At 42.9% G+C, this 16,947-nt stretch overlaps 1 protein-coding gene across 2 annotated transcripts in view; it reads left to right on the top strand.

Moving 5' to 3' along the window:
* The window catches only part of DDX10 (DEAD-box helicase 10), a 316,478-nt gene that overhangs the window by 26,115 nt on the left and 273,416 nt on the right, over positions 1-16,947 (top strand). For both annotated transcript variants that reach the window (XM_042855078.2, XM_042855081.2), the window contains exon 10: positions 16,519-16,620. In XM_042855078.2, the coding sequence (XP_042711012.2) occupies positions 16,519-16,620 (102 nt within the window). The remainder of the gene's footprint in view (positions 1-16,518; positions 16,621-16,947) is intronic.

The raw sequence follows: 16,947 nt of genomic DNA, 5'->3' as shown, positions 1-16,947 counted from the left end.
TGGATGTGGCCCGCGGACCATAGTTTGCCCACCTCTGTGTTAACCTGTAAATAGTTAGTGTTAGTTTTCAGTAGTTAGTTAGATAGAAGTGGGGGGTTCCCCCAACCCCAATTCCCTCCCCTCTTGGAGTTCAGGGCATGCCTCCATCCCAAGGATTTAAGCCGTGCAGGACCTGCCGCAAGCCCATGCCAATGGGCTACCCCCACGACTCCTGCCTAAAGTGTCTGGGGGAGGCGCATCAAACAGATTGCTGCAAGATCTGCAAAGGGTTCCGCCCGAGAACAAAGAAAGAAAGGGACTTCAGGCTCAAACATTTCCTTATGGAGGCAGCCCTCCGTCCCCAGCCGGCTCCGGGCCAGCAGGACTCAGCACCAAGCACCTCCGTGCGGAGCGCTCTGGTCTCTGTTAGAGAAGCTACGGCACCGAGGAAGGACTCTAGGTATAGAGACCCTTAGCACGGTCACTCCCCAGCACCGAAGCCCGCAGCGGCCACACAGCACCGCTTGCACTCACTGGCCTTTTTGAGCCATGGGCATACCACCAGGCTCAGGGCACTTACTCCAGGAGCTGCCAGTCCATAAACTCAGAAGGACATGCCCCTTTACCACCCAGGACCGTCCCCCACCTTAAGGCATCAGACCACGGTGCAGAGCCCTGTCCGGGTCCCTGCTCCACCACCAGCTCTGAAGCTGCTACTAGCGCCGAGCAGCACGGCACTGAGCAGGACGCTTCCAGGAAGCCGGAGGGACAAGAAGCCTGGTACTGTCTTGGGCGACATCATCATCCTCAATTGATGGGGCGGTGGTGGGGTCTTCATCCTCTGGGCTACCCGCCCATTGATAATAGAGTGCCCCAGGAGCTGTTGCACAGAGTGGCTCATAACATGGGGCTACAGGCCGAGGAGTTGGTCGAGTTTGAGGACCCCATGGTGGACATACTAACCCCAAGGGGCCCTCCAGGGTGTTTACCACTCATTACAACTATTCAAGCCACTACAAAGACCTTGTGGCAGACTCCTGCCTCCATTCCCCCTACAGCTAAGGGGGTAGAGAGAAAGTATTTTGTCCCCTCTAGGGTGTACAAATACTTATTCACTCATCCACAGCTGGGTTTGCTGGTCGTAGCGGCAGTGAATGAGAGAGACGGGCAGGCGGGCCCAACTCCAAAATCTAAACACTCAAAGAAGCTGGACCTCTTCGGCAGGAAGATGTATTCCACTGGAGGGCTTCAGCTTCGTATTGTTAACCAGCAAGCAATCCTCAGCAGATAAAATTTTAATTCATGGGACTCCATGATGAAATTTAAGGAGTTGATCCTGTCAGACTCTAGAGCGGAATCTGTAGCCATTGTCGAGGAGTGCAAGGCAGTGGCACAGATTTCTTTACAGGCCTCCCTGGACGTGGCATACTTGGCCACGTGAACCAGGTCCTCCGCCATTGCCATGAGGAGGAGCTCATGGCTCCAGGTGTTGGGCCTTCCCCCAGAGATCCAACAAACAATTCATGATTTGCCCTTTGACGGCAAGTCATGGGGTTGTTTTTGGAGCAGACAGATTCCAAGCTCCATAGCCTAAAGGATTCGCAAGCAACTTGAAATCGCTGGGTCTGCACACCGCTGCCACCCAGCGGAAACATTTTAAGCTCCAACCCCCTCTGCGTTTCTACCCTCCCCAGCCTAGGCAGGACTTCTCCAGGAAGCGGGGCAGGAATGGTAGGTGTAAGCTTGCCCATCCACCATCCAATCAAGGCCAGGGATCAGCGAGGCAGTCCTCAGGCTCTAAGCAAGCCTTTTGAAGGCGTGCCCAGGGGCGATGCACCAATCCACTCACCGGATCCTTCACCCTGTTTTCTAAATAGTTTGTCCCACTTCTATCGTACTTGGACCCAGATAATCTAAGATCTCTAGGTCCTTAGCACTGTAGAAGTGGGATATTCTCTCCAATTCTGCTCCTCATGCAGGAGGTTCAGTTACTCCTTGCCACGGGAGCAGTGGAGGAGGTTCCTGAGGAGCTAAGGGGCAAGGGATTCTACTCCCAATATTTCCTAATCCCCAAAGCCAAAGGGGTCTCAGACCCATCCTCAACCTGCGAGGCCTCAATGGATTCATGAAGAAGCTGAGGTTCCGCATGGTCTCTTTGGCTGCCATCATCCCATCCCTGGATCTGGGAGACTGGTACGCCGCCCTCGACATAAAGGATGCGTAATTCCACATATCTATAATTCCAGCCCACAGACGCTTTCTCAGGTTCGTAGTGAACCACAACCATTATGAGTTTACGGTCCTCCCCTTTAGTTTGTCAGCACCCGCTCGAGTTTTTACCAGGTGCATGGCAATCGTAGCCGCCTTCCTGAGAAGAAGGCAGGAACAGGTCTTCCCGTTCCTTGACGACTGGTTGGTCAGGGGCTGCTCCAAGGCGCAAGTGGAGCAACATGTCAGCATGATAAGATCCACCTTTGACAAGCTGGGTCTTCTCCTGAATGTACACAAATCAACTCTATCCCCTACTTAGAGAATAGAGTTCATTGGGGCAGTGTTGGATTTGGGTCAGGCCAGAGTCTCGTTTTCGGACAATGCATGACATCATAGAAGGCTTCAAGCAATACTGCACCACTACAGCGAGGAATTTCTTGAAGTTCCTTGGATTTATGGTAACTTGTACATACATGGTACAACACGCAAGGCTGAGGCTCAGATCTCTCCAGGCCTGGCTGATGTCAATTTATCGACCTGCTACGCTTAAAGAAGCAGGGCCTGTCAGTCTCGTCAATAAGGGTTCGCCTAGCCGCCATTTCGGCATTCCACCCAGGAGTGTCTGGCCGATCAGTCTTCGCCAACCTGATGGTCGGTTGGTTTCTTAAAGGTCTTGACAGATTATACCCGCAAGTTAGACAGCCGATCCCAGCTTGGGACCTTAATCTGTTCCTTTCAAGACTAATGGGGGGGCCCCTTTCGAGCCCCTAGTGACTTGCTCATTACTCTATCTGTCATTCCTGGTTCAATAAAGTGTCTGAGCTTAAGGCCCTAACTTCTGACCCTCAATACACCATTTTTTGTAAGGACAAGGTGCAGCTTAGGCCTCGCCCAGCCTTTCTCCCAAAGGTTGTCTCTCACTTTCATGCGAATCAGGACATTTTTCTCCCACTTTTTTACCTTAAGCCACACGCTAACAGTTGGGAGCAAAGACGTTCGGTGAGCATTGGCTTTTTATATCAAGTGCACAAAGCCGTTTTGTAAGTCAAACCAGTTGTTCGTCGCAGTAGCAGACAGGATGAAGGGCCTTCTGGTGTCTTCTCAAAGAATTTCATTATGGATCATGTCCTGTATCTGAGCATGTTATGAATTGGCAAAGATACCTGCCCCTGCACTAATGGCAAATTCTACAAGAGTACAGGCCTCCTTGGCCATGCAGCATTTGGCAGAGTGGTGCTTCAGTCAGCAATTCCATGAACTCTGACCTCACCTCCTAGGTAAGGCTTGGGAGTCACCTACTTGGAATCATCATGAGCAGTCACTCGAAAAAGAAAAACGGTTACCTACCTTTCGTAACTGTTGTTTTTCGAGATGTGTTGCTCATGTCCATTCCAAGACCCACCCGCCTTCCCCTCTGTCGGAGTTTCCGCACAGAGGAACTGAAGAGGCAGTGGGTCAGCAGGGGACCTTATATAAAGCTAAGTTTTTGTCATGGTTACTTTTAGTAAAAGTCATGGACAGGTCATGGGCAATAAACAAAAAACCATGGAAGCTGTGACCTGTCTGTGACTTTTGCTGCTGCGGCTCCATGGTTTCCACCACCACCATGGTGGCTAGGAGCTATGGGGTTCCCCCTCCGCTTGTGGCAGCTGGAAGCTGCAGGGTGACCATATTTCCCAAAGAGAAAATGGGACACCCCCAGCTGTTCGCCCAAGGCATTCCCCTCCCCCATGTGAGGCTGTCACCTATCGATGAAACCATGAGGAGGACCCCCTCAGGAGTCTATCACCTGTTGCTGGAACCTTGCAAGGGGCCCCCTGTCGCCTGTCGCTGGAACCCTGCCAGGGCCCCGCTGGCTGCCAATTCCAGTCCTGCAGCCCCTGGGGCTGAAGCAGAGAATGTCACCGAGGTTTCTGGAAGTCAAGGATTCCGTGACTTCCATGACCTCCATGACAAAAACGTAGCCTTACCTATATACACCGCCATGAAGGCATGACTCCAGGGGGCTCCACAGCTGACCCAACGGGTACCACTAGGGGAAAAACCTTCTGACTGTGCATGCGGCGCACGCATACCTACTTGGAATGGACATGAACAACACATCTCAAAAAACAACAGTTATGAGAAGGTAGGTAACCATTTTTTCTCGTGGCTCCTGTAAAAGATACGTTTGCTGAGCCAGAAATAACTGCCTAGAGAAACATACATATTGGGAATAAACTGGGGAAAAAATGTAGAAAATTGTGAATCTGCTTTAACTTCAGATATACACTGTGCAATTTGAACTTCAAATAAGACTGATTTGTAAAAACAGTTTTTTTTTTTTTGTTTTTTTTTTTTAAACCAACTCTGAGTAGTAGACTTCGGCTGTATTCAGAGGATGGTGTTTAATATGTGAGAAGCCTACATTGTCTCTAGAAAATTAATAAAAATTAAACTGCATTTTAATAGTAATCATTAATGAGGTTAGAGATAATTAGAAAGTTTCATGGGCCATGAGAGTGCATAATTGCAAGGAATGAAAGCTAAATTAAATATCTCAGCTAATTAGGAGCCTGTGTGTCAGCTTTAATTAAAACTGGCTTTCAGGATACTATTTACTTTTGAAATCAAATTATTTTGTGTTGGAAAAATAAATATATTTAAGGCAAGAAGAAAAAACTCTCTGAATCTTTGACCCATAGTAAAATAAAACCACCTCCCACAACCAAAAATAAAAATAAAAATCAGGAGATATACAAGAATGCTTTTACTTTATAGTGAGATTGGTATATCTTTTTTTCAGTCTGATTAACTTGAAAGCAGTTTTATTGTTTCAGTGGATTGGGAGTGCTTCTTTGTATCTAATGTTTTAGAAGATGTTTTGGTTAGTTGCATTTTGTAGATATGCCTTTAAAGTCTGGACAAATCAATAAGTGATTTTTAAAATAATGAAAAATACTGTGGAAATATCCTTTATAATGTGACAAAAGGGTTTTCATGAGGCTTTCAGAAATATATGGATCTTAAGATCTGAAGAGTCCTGTGTTTCTTGTGGGTTTTAGTTCAAACAGTCTAAGCAAATACGGTATGAAATATTTGTGGAGACATTTGTGGAATTAACCCCTCTGGCTGTTAATTTCTTTTGATGTATGCTATATATGTCCATGGAACTTACATTTGATTTGAGAAAATCTTTTGATCACATTTGTGAAACAAAATGCAATGCCACTAGGGGACAGCAGAAGCTAATTTTCATTTTTGAAGTTTTACTGTGTGTGTTTTTCTTTCAAAAATGTAATTGTACACATTGTGTGGCATGAAGAGGACATGTGAGTAAAAGAAATCCCATACAAAGGTTACTTAACTGATAAGTAGGATGGTAAGAAAAGGACTCTTTTACAGGAACTTTGATTTCATTTTTAAAAATAGTAGGGGGAAAAAGACTGCTTTATATTTTCCAGTTTATTCAGTGCATGGACATGTTTCTGTGTTTAGTGCTTAGTACACTTTTTAATTTTAAAAATTTAATTTAATTTAATTTACACTATTGCTACTAGCTGACTTTAAATAAATCCACTTCTCCCCTACATCTTTTACCAAAAAAGCCTATAAAACCCTTACCTAAGTCTGGCTTTTCTGCACCAAGAGGTGTTTTTAAGGCATTAAATGTGAAATGGAGGACAGAGTAGAATAACTTTCTGTAGGGATTCTAATAGTTGCAGGGGTAAGTCTGGAGCCTCATGTTGCATGTGCACATAATGTAACATACTTATATGGGACCTGATCCAGTGCCCCTTGAAGTCATTGGGAGTCTTTCTGTTGGCATCAGTGGGTTTTGGATAAGTCTGAGAGAGAGATTTGGTGTTGATGTCAGTGGCTCTGGAGGAAGCCAACATGCCCTTTTGTGGATATATTTGTGCGTGTGTGTACTGTATATCAAACTAGTCTAACTATATATAGTCTGCCTTGGTTTTGTTCACTCTCACTTGTATCCTGAAAATGTATCTTACATTAAAAATCATCCAAAATCACCACTGTCCATTCTCTATTGGACAAGACAATATGATAACGGTAAATCAATTTAGTCCCATTAATTAAAAAGTTTTGAGCTGCTGGTGCCATATGGTTGATGGATATACTCTGCAGCATAATTGTTTTTAGGGAAAAATGATTGGATAATTTCAGGCAGTCAGGAAATATATCCCTCTGGATCAGGGGTAGGCAACGTATGGCACGCGTGCCGAAGGCGGCACACAAGCTGATTTTCAGTGGCACTCACACTGCCAGGGTCCTGACCACCGGTCTTGGGGGCTCTGCATTTTAATTTAATTTTAAATGAAGTTTCTTAAACATTTTAAAAACCTTATTTACTTTACATACAACAATAGTTTAGTTATATATTAAAGACTTATAGAAAGAGACCTTCTAAAAACGTTAAAATGTATTACTGGCACGCGAAACCTTAAACTAGAGTGAATAAATGAAGACTCGGCACACCACTTCTGAAAGGTTGCCGACCCCTGCTCTGGATCATGGTCACTGAGAAGCTGTGTAATTAAGCCCCTCCCTGTTGTAACGTTTTCTACCTAAGTAAGTGTGACTAAACACTTAAGGTTTTGGATAACTCAGCAAAGTTAATTTTTTTCCCCCCAATGTGAACAATAATGTTGCCTTCACTCCAGAGATGGGATGTGTTTCTTGGAATCTGAATAACCTGCATAGTCAAATTGTCAAGCTGGCAGCTCCTTGTATAATTAACTATTTATTAGGTTAAAATCCTGTTTGAAGTGCTTTTATTGATCTACTGTAGTGTTTAGTTCATATTACATTGCAGTCTTCAATTCATTGTCCTAACTTAAAAAAAAAAAAAAAACGCTGCCAGCGGAGGTCACAAGAAACGCCCCTCACCACTGCATATTTAACTCACAATTTATATTATTTAAATCTCTTTACAATTACATACTGAAGCCTAGCTACAATTCTGACATTGTCCTGCAATTGCATCAACTTGGACTATGTTTTCCATTAGAATATTTTTCTAATGATGTTCTAACACACTAAAATATAAACTTGGCTATGGTCATAATTACCCACTGACACAATGCCACCCTGGAAAACTATAATAAAGAATAAATAAGCATATGTTTCAGTACAGTAGAATGGACGCAGCTGCTGTGGGAAATAGATTGCTTACTAGCTAGACTGGAGGACGCAGTGACCTTTATATTCAATTTATTGATAAGGTTGGAGTAAGCTGTGGCATACTCTTGTCCATTTTTTCCCCCCTCACTACAGTGTCTGTTCATAAGAGAGAAGACTCTGCTGTATAACTAAGTGAAGGGGCATTATGATCTAGTGGCAGAAATGAAACCTGTTTGGATGATTCTCATAACGGGGATGTTGATATAAAAGAGTACTTCTATACCTGGAAGAGAGGGAAGATGATGTGATATGGTCTTAAAAAAATAAAAAATACTTGCCCTCTGCCAGAAAGCTACAACTTCACAAGTGTTTGCCAGTAAAATTCTTTGGTTAATGATGCAAGAAACAACAAAGGAGAAGAGATTGTGAGCATCATGTGGAGACCATCAGGACTGGACTAGAGTTAGAACAAAAAATGTGTGTACCATATCTTGATGTACTTTAAAACACAGGGTGCAGGGTGTATAGACCCATTGGAAAAGCTCCCTCATCATCTCAATCTCAACTAGTGAGGAAGAAACTTTCCTCTGTGAGTGCTGGCAGCTGCATGACAGACTTAACAATTATCTATTTAGTTTAGGTGAGCAACAGACACCACCAATTTGGTCGACTAAATATACCCTCTCTACAGAAACACATTTGAAAGCTTATTATGTCTATGTTAAGATGAGGTATGAAGAGGACATGTGAGGTATGATGTCAGTCATAGAAACGGGGATAAGCAATGACACCATCAACTAGTTAAAATGCCACTTGGTTTAATGACTGTGTATTATTTCAAGACATAAAATTGGATTTCTTTATGACCTCAAAGCATCACAATGATAATGTAAAGGGTAAAACAAAATTTAATAATAAATTTGTACAGAGGGTATTGAAATGTAATAACTCTGGTGACACTTCTAGTCAACATCAATATCATCTTGTTCAACATGATCTCTGTTGAGTGCGTGAGTTACCACAGTCTTCATTGTATTGGCAGTTCTGTGCAGGGAGGATTGTTCTGACTGCAGATGCAGTTGATTGTGCAGTGAACCCTACCGCTACAAGCACAGAGAAGGTCTTGTGCAAGCTCAGATGCCGTTGGACCTTTGAATAGGATTACCATACGTCCGGATTTTCCCGGACATGTCCAGCTTTTGGGGCCTCAAATCCCCGTCTGGGAGGAAATCCCAAAAAGCCGGACATGTCCGGGAAAATAGGGAGGGAGGGGGTCGGCGGTGCTCGGCTGGGGGCCGGGGCCGGCGGTGCTCGGCCACTGGGGCCAGGCGCCGCTGGGGCTGCTGGGGCCAGGGCGGGCCGGAGCCGCTCAGCCGGAACCAGGGCCCGAGCCGAGCCGGGTGGGAGACGCTGGGGCCAGAGCCTCTTGGCCTGGGCCGGCCGGCCGCTGGAAGGAGCCGCTCGGCTGGGGGGGCCGGACTGGGCCGCGCCCCAGCCCCAGCCTACCTGCTGCCTCCCTGTTTCAGGCTTCCCGCGAACATTTGATTCACGGGAAGCAGGGGAGGGGGAGGAGCAGGAGGGCGGAGCGTTCAGGGGAGGGGGCAGGGTTGGGGTGGGGACTTTGGGGAAGGGTTAAAATACGGTAACCCTGCCTTTGAAGAATATGGGAAGTAGTTAATCATTCACATTTTTCCATCCATGTTGCAATGCTGATCAGATAACTGGTCTACCTATGTGCGAAGACATCCAAATCTTTGTTTGCCAAGATGCTGTTTTGACATGCTCTTCAAAACTGTCCTCATGTGGTGGGAGATTGCCCTGGGACTTGTCCTTTTTGATGGCTAGATTGAGGCACAAGCAATTCAGGTCTCTGCGGGTCTCCTTTTCTTTCTTGCTGTAATCATACAGCACTGCTACCAACTCCCTTACTGTAGAAATTGTGGTTTATCCATCATTCTGTCCCAGTTTGGCAAGATCTCTGAAGCAGTGAACTCCCTTTGGTTTGATAACATTAAATAGATTTTTTTCCTCCATACCAAATAGGGATCACACAGAGCAACAAGGAGCCACAGTTTTGTTCTGCTGGCCCAGTGCTTCTTACTAGTGGGCCTTCTTCAGGTGCAGGAATAGTCAAAGGCTGGAGTGGCCTGTATGATGTCATGATTTTTCTCTACCCATGGTGATCACTCCTAGGGTTTCTGTCCACATTCCCTCCGATGGCTTGTTGACCTGAATGGTGAGGCTTCCTAGGAAGATTGATACATTTTATCATCTCCACTCTCTCCTCTGCTAATGTAAAAACAGACAAGGATCTTATTCTTCTTGCAAACAATTACAGTAACATTCCCATTTTGGAACTTGGCTATCGCTCAGACAGTTTGTCTTTTAAAATCTAAATCTTGATAGAGTAAAGTTATTTTAAAGCTCATCAAGATAGAACCCATTTACATTTTTTTAATACAAGGTCTGTATACCCATACTGGTTATCTTTACAATTCTCTTCCCCTTTCTGTACTTTATTGCTACAAGTTGATGTCCTCATCACCACAGAATGTTGATACCTATGATAATAGCCACCAAAAATCAGTGAGCTTCCCCTTCTACCTTTTTCTGTTTTAACTGCTAATCATATTTCATCAACATGGTTAAAACACAGACTCAGGGGCTTTAAGGACAGAAGGGACCATCATGATCATCTAGTTTGACCGCCTGCCCATTGTAGGCCACAGAACCTCACCCACCCACTCCACTATCCACTGTAATAGACTTCTAACCTCTGGATGAGTTACTGAAGTCCTCACATCATGATTTAAAAACTTCCAGTTATAGAAAATCCAGCATTTACACTAGTTTAAACCGGCAAGTGACCCGTGCCCCTAACTGCAGAGGAAAACATATACATCATAAAAAAAAACCAAAAAAAGCACAAGCTCCATTTTTTTAATTTTCAGGGGACCTTTTAAGCCTAGTGATGGTGCAGACCAGTAGTCATCTATTAACATGTTTGTTGTCGTTTGAGGAGAAAATAGCTAATCTCTTCTTGAGAAGCAAGTCTATATTTGTCTAAATAAAGCGCCTTTACTGTTGGCTTGTCTTCTCAGCAGCTAAACCACCATGAAAAATCTAAACAGATGCAAAATCTTCCAGATGGTGTTTCAAATCATTTAGTTTTCAGTTTACCCAAACCTTTGACTCTTTTGTTTTCATGTTTTGCAATGAGGAGGCACAGCAGCAGTGCCTGCCTGTCTGTTTTTCAGTTACTTCACAGTTTTTGGGCTAGTTTAATTCCAACCTGCGATATAAGACAGTCCATCCAGGCTTTTCAAAAGCCAATAGAAATATTTTGTGTGTACTTAAACTTAATTAGGTGTAAAGAAGCAGGGGAATTGCTTAAGTGAATGATTAGAACCTAGCAATCGTCATCAGATCTCTTTCAATCCCTTTGAATGTCTCAAGTCCCCCATGCTGAGAAGTATTTTTAATATTGCTTTTCTTCCTAGTAATGGCAAGTAAACAAAACACAAAGAAATTTCACTTGAAGACCTTCTTCATATTCTTGGCCTAACTTAATGTGATTCTTTTCTTAGCTTTAATACTATTTCCCTGCCTAAAGGCTCTATAAGATTTAATTTAAACTTTGAAATAATCATAATCTATGGAGACCAAGTTTTAACACTTGATTTTAATAAAATTTCCACAGAGTGTGCTTTTCACCTTCTATATATTTCTAGTTTCTGGAAAGGCAACTTATTCACTATACAGTGTGTTTGGCACTGCTGTTATTTGTAGCTTAAACATTATTATACACAAAAAACTGCATTAAAACATTACTCTTGCAAAGTCAAGAACTCAAAAGTTAGGAAATGCCAGAATTAAGGTAGTTTGTGGAACTTTCTTATATCTTTGTCCCCTAGATTAAAGAGCCATCTACAATCAGAAATCTCTTCCCCATATAGGTACTTGTAGACTGTGATCAAATCACCTTTTAACCTTCTCTTGGATAAATTTACTAGATTGACCTTCGTAGTCTGTCACTATAAGGCATATTTTCCCGATATGAAATAATTCGTATAGCTCTTTTTCTGTGTCCTTTCCAATTTTTGTTATACATATTTTGAAGTCAGGATGGCAGAACTGGACACAGTTTTCTAGTAATGCCAATGCTGCTCCTCCTTGATTATACAGCCAAGGAGCATGTTCTCCCTCTTAGCTACAACATTGCATTGGGAGCGCATGTTCAGCTGATGGATAAATAGTTGAACTTGAGCCATGACTTTGAAATTAACCATGTCCTTTTCAGAATTACTGCTTTCTAGGATACAGCCTATTATCTTGTAAGCGTGACCTACATTCTTTGTTCATAGATGTACAACCTTGTGTTTGGCTGTTAAAATGCTTGTTGTTCAAATGGTCCCATCTTTGCAAGCAACCTTGGTCAGTCTGTATAAATGACCTGCCCCCATCATTTTGTCATACGCAACGTTTACCAGAAATGATTTTCAGTTTTCTTCCAGATCATTGATACAGAGATTGAATAAATAAGTCTTGAGCCAAGAACAGATTCCAGAACCCCTCTAGACACGCCAACTGTTGGGCGTTCCTAATTTAAAAACTGTTTTGAGATCTATCAGTTAACAAATTTTAATTCATTTGATATGGCCTGCATTGATTTTGCATAGTGCTAATTTTGTTATCAGAAAGCAATTTGGGATGAAGTCAGATGCATTACAGAAATCTAAATATATTATTCCAAGTTACTTTTGTCAAATCAAACTCGTAATTGCAACAAAAAAGGCTATCAAGCTTGTCTGACAAGATCAGTTTTCCATAAGCATGTTGGTTGGCATTAATTATTCTACTATCCTTTGAGTTGATCTTTCTGTGATTTTTGTCTGGAATCAGTGTGAGACTAACTAGCCTATAGTTTCCTGGGACATCTTGTTTGCTACTCCTTCTACTCCAGAGGCCTCCTTCCCTACCTCAGCTGCCAGACCCCTTCCACCACCTTCTGTTCCTCACCCTTCTGCATTCCAGTCCGGTTGGTTCTACCTCCTCCTGCTTGCTGCATGGGTGCATTCAGAGCACCAGAATGTCTCCCAGTTCAGTTCCTGTACCCAATGCTGCAGCATCCTGTGGCTGCTGGGAGTATTGGCATGGAAAATCCTCAGCCCCTACAGTCCTTGGTTGGATTATATGCACTACAGGCTGAATCTTCTGATAATTTAGCTGCCAAACTCTAAGTCTCTACTGAGCATGTGCAAACAAATTTCCAGAAGATCATAATTTGGATGAATTTTCACAGGAATCGCAAATGGCCCGTCCCTTACAAAGAGCTGCCACTTGAAAACTTAGTCTGTACTCCAGAGCATCTCAATGAACCTGTTGTAAGGTTGTTTTGCCCATTTTAAATTCTATTTCCCCCACATCTCATTCTGATCCATTTTTGCTGAAACTTCCCCAAATTTTCAGCCTGAGATAGATACCCAGCACAGAAAATCTGTACAAACAAATAATAAAGGTTGACAAAATTATAAGCAAAATTAATATCAGCGTGTTATAGTGGAAAGCATTGGCCAACCTTAACTATAGTCATTGCTACTTGTGTTGCTTATAATACTGTTTGCTTTTGGGTATTAAAGTTTGTAAACTATTTTGGGATGCAGTTTTTACTAAATGAAATATTGTATGTGCTTTCTTCTGAAAAATGTGGGCCCTTCACATCCTGTCTCAAGATTCATTAATGATTTTCATATGATGCTATTTTAGTGAGTCTGAGGATGTCCATTCACACCCACTTGGCTGCAAATTAAATGCTATCTTAGTAAAAGTTTTCCTTGAGTTCTCGTTATTCACTCTATCGCCACTGTCTTTTTGACTCTAAACCAGTCATATATCTGGATGAAAATAACAAGTTTCTCAACTACCAGAGCCACTTCTAGATTAAAATTGAATGGGGCCCACTCCACAGTATATTTGTACCAGCTGCCTCTCTTCCTCTCACTGCCTGCTTTTCTTTCACCGTCAGCTTTACTGCCTGATGCTCAATGGCTATTAGCCTGAGCCCACAAAGCTTCATTCCAGAGGCTGGCTCAACCAGTTCTACTCACCCCACCTCCATTCTCTAGTCCACATCGGACTCCCCCTTTCGGCATTGTTGGAGTCCTCATAACTGAGAATCCCATTTATCACCTTTTCATGTTCCAGTCTTCTTTTCCTATATATTTTCTCACTGAAAAGACAATCCAATCACATCCTCCCTTTTCCTACAGAGTCCCCTCACCCCATATACCTCCTTTCCTTAATTTCTCATCCTCTTTTGGGCTCTTTGGAGAATAGGGGGCCAAGGTATACCAGAGAATGAATCTGAGGAGAGGGGTCTTTGAAAGGGAGAGATACTGGGAAAAGAATTCAGAAAGGAGAGTGAATATGTTTGAGGAGAGGCCCAATAGAGAAACCCAGTAGAGAATGTGATGGGCTGAGAGGAAGAATGAGGAATTGATGGGAGAGAGGAAGAAAAGTATATATGAAGATGATAAAGGGGAAAGGAGGGATAGATGTAGGAACAGAAGAAATGGTAAGAGTGAGCTAAAGGTAGAGGGAAAACTAGTGCACAGTATAGAAAAAATAGAGGGCAAACCAGCTACTCAACAATAGATGAAGAAATACTCTAGTATAGAAGGAGAAGAAAAATAAGGCAAAGGGGAATAAAGAAGAAAACACAGGATAGGTGATATAGGTGATAAATGTTTTGTGATAAATAGGTGATAACATGTTACATAGGTGATAAATGTTTTGATACACGTCAGTTGAGAAATATTATAATAAAGTAAAATTTTGAAAAGGACAGGAATAAATGGGCTGCTGCTGGTGGTAGCAATTTACTTACTGGCTTACGGTAGCTATTTACTTAAAGACATCCCTGTGAGTAGCTCCACTCCTCTAGTGCTGCTTTATACAATGGCTTTGTTTTGTTTTGTTATTTGGCCATCACCCACTATTTTTCCTTGTTGACCCCTATTTACTAGCATTCATGGGATTCTGTCCCAGTTCAATACATTTCTGAAATAAATCTGTAATGGGTTGTTCTTACCGCCATAGCGGACCTTTGTGCCTAGAGGTGGTGTTGCAAGGGGTCCCTGTCTCTGGAGCTATCTAGTGGCCACTTCCTTGGCCCTGCGATGGCTTAACTCTCTGCATCTTCCATGGCCTGGCCCTCCGGCCATCTCTCATGAAAGTTCAGCCCCCTTCTGGGATAACAAAAAGTCCAGTTAAGAGTCCAAACAAACCATTCTTCTGTCCCTCTTGGACTACACTGAAGTTCTCCATACCTTCTATGTTACTTCCTCCTGGCAGGCTTCCTTGAGCATCTCACTCGTCCCTGTAGGTCTTACCTCAGGGCTTCTCACACAGGAGCCTAACCTGCTCCTGCAGAGTTCCTCCCCTGCTTCTTACACTGCTTCCCTTCCCCAGACTCTGCTGCTTGTGGGGCCTATTTCAGGGCTTCCTCCACATGAGCCTACCCTGCTCCCTGTGGGTCTTTTCCAGTCTGGCTTTTTCAGGTCCTTCCCAGAGAGAGAACTCCTCTGGCTCCTCTCTCTGGGGTCTCCTCACTCTGAGTTGAGCTCTGTTTAAGTGGTCTTTTCCTGATCCTCTCATGGCTGGGGTCACTATCTTAACTTGCCATATCAGCATCTGCTGGGGGCTAGCTGGTAGGTGACAAACAAGGCTGAGCTTGGCTTGCCTTAAAGGACCAGCTAGCCTGTGACAGTGTAATTGGACTGATGTGTATTTAATGGGGAATCTTATACAGGAATTTTCCCAGTAATCTGTACCTTTGTTGCACTGTAGATACTATGTTCAGTTGCTAAACTTGTTTGTCTTAGTTGAATTAAATATGTTTAATGTTTGTTTCGGTGAAGGTAGATTTGGAAAATACAGGTGCTAGTTGATCACTATATCTCTTTTAGTGGGATTTGTAAGCCACACTGTTTATTTACTACAATGATAGTTATTTCTTTCTCCACCTACCCCTCTCCCTCCAATTAGTTATAAGATAGGAAGCAACATAGGCTTACTCCAAGGAGGAAGCCAACAAGTAGGAGACATTAAGAATGAAGTGTAGGAGTTCTGAACTTTCGGCCAAACATAAATCTGGGTAATTACCAAATTGACTGCATCCCAAACACCTATTAAATATACTGAAGAGAGAATCCTAGATCCGGTTTTCGTACTGACAATCAATCTCTGCTTTTATTGTTTGGCATCTAATATCTTTCAGTTCATTATTGTTTTCTGGCTTTTCTTTCAATTATACCTTGATGAATTGTCTAAATAGCTAGTCTTTCAGTAAAAATTAGATACATTTGGAGCACACACAAGTGCGATCCCGCCATGATCATATGTCACAACTCTGGGGTTAGCTGCATCTCTGCCCCTTCAAGGACTCCCCTCAAGCCTTCACCATCACCTCTCTGTGGGCTGGGACCTGCATCCTTTTCTCCTCAGACCAGAGATTTAGGTTTCTTGCAGTTCCCTTGCAACTCACTGTGCTAATTCCCAGCATGTTTGACTTTAATCCAGGGCCTACAATTCTGCTGTCTCCCTGGGGCTTTGACAGCGTTTACCAGTAACCAGCCATTGTTCACAAAGCACAGTACTTTTACTTAAGACAAAAGTAGTACAGAGAAAATATATATAAAACAGCCAACAGTCTACACATGTGCTGAGCTTAACAGGTGTTGCCCATCTTCCACATGAAGACTGTAGTAGGTTTCCAGTCCTTCAGGCCTTTCAAGGAGTTGCGAATTAACGTTATGAATGACCAGTGACTAAAAGCTGAAACAAATAACTGGATCCTATAACACTGAACGTTTCATAACCACAGAAATCCCTCATGTGCAGAGCGGTATGGCCTAATGACATAAATCTGTGTCTGGAAGCCAGGCTCCCATGGGTTCTATCCCTAGTTTTACCACTAACTCCATCTGTGATGTTGGCAAATCATGTCTCCTGTCTGCCCGTGTTTTCTCATTGCAAAATGAGGATAGTTGCCTGCTACTTGGGGATGGTATGAGGATCAAGGTTTGTTAAACTTGCTATATGTGATTCCTTTTGAGTGTTTGTTTGTTTTTTGTTTTTGTTTTTGTTTGTTTTTTAAACCCATTAATCAAAGATCCTTGCTTTTCTTTTTCTTCTTTTCATCAGGTACAAAGAAGGTGGTGAAGCTTTGTTAGTACTGCTTCCCTCTGAAGAAAAAGGCATGGTTCACCAACTGTCGCAGAGAAAAGTACCTGTCAATGAAATCAAGTAAGTTACCAAAGCTTAGTGAGCGATTTCAGTCCTCTTTGACAGAGGTAGCATATGATGATTCTGTGACAGTCTTGCTTTATTAAGATACCATTAAACTGCATGTTTTACTTGCAGTTGGATTAAAAAAAGAGCTTGCATTTTTCATGTCTTTAATTTGATTTCTGTGAATGATTCAGTGCACCAACATACATTTTCCTCATTTTCCTTATAACAATATCTGTTTTATACCTTTACATGTACAAACCAAATTAGTATTTATGCCTGCTTGGAGCTTACCACCCAGCTATGCAGCCTTTATCTAAAATTACAGTGAGTTGGTGTATG

Source organism: Chrysemys picta, chromosome 1 (assembly GCF_011386835.1).
Source record: "Chrysemys picta bellii isolate R12L10 chromosome 1, ASM1138683v2, whole genome shotgun sequence".
In the NCBI taxonomy this organism is placed as follows: Eukaryota; Metazoa; Chordata; order Testudines; family Emydidae; genus Chrysemys; species Chrysemys picta.
Note: the sequence above shows the minus strand (reverse complement) of the source record. Positions and strands in the feature narration are given on the sequence as shown.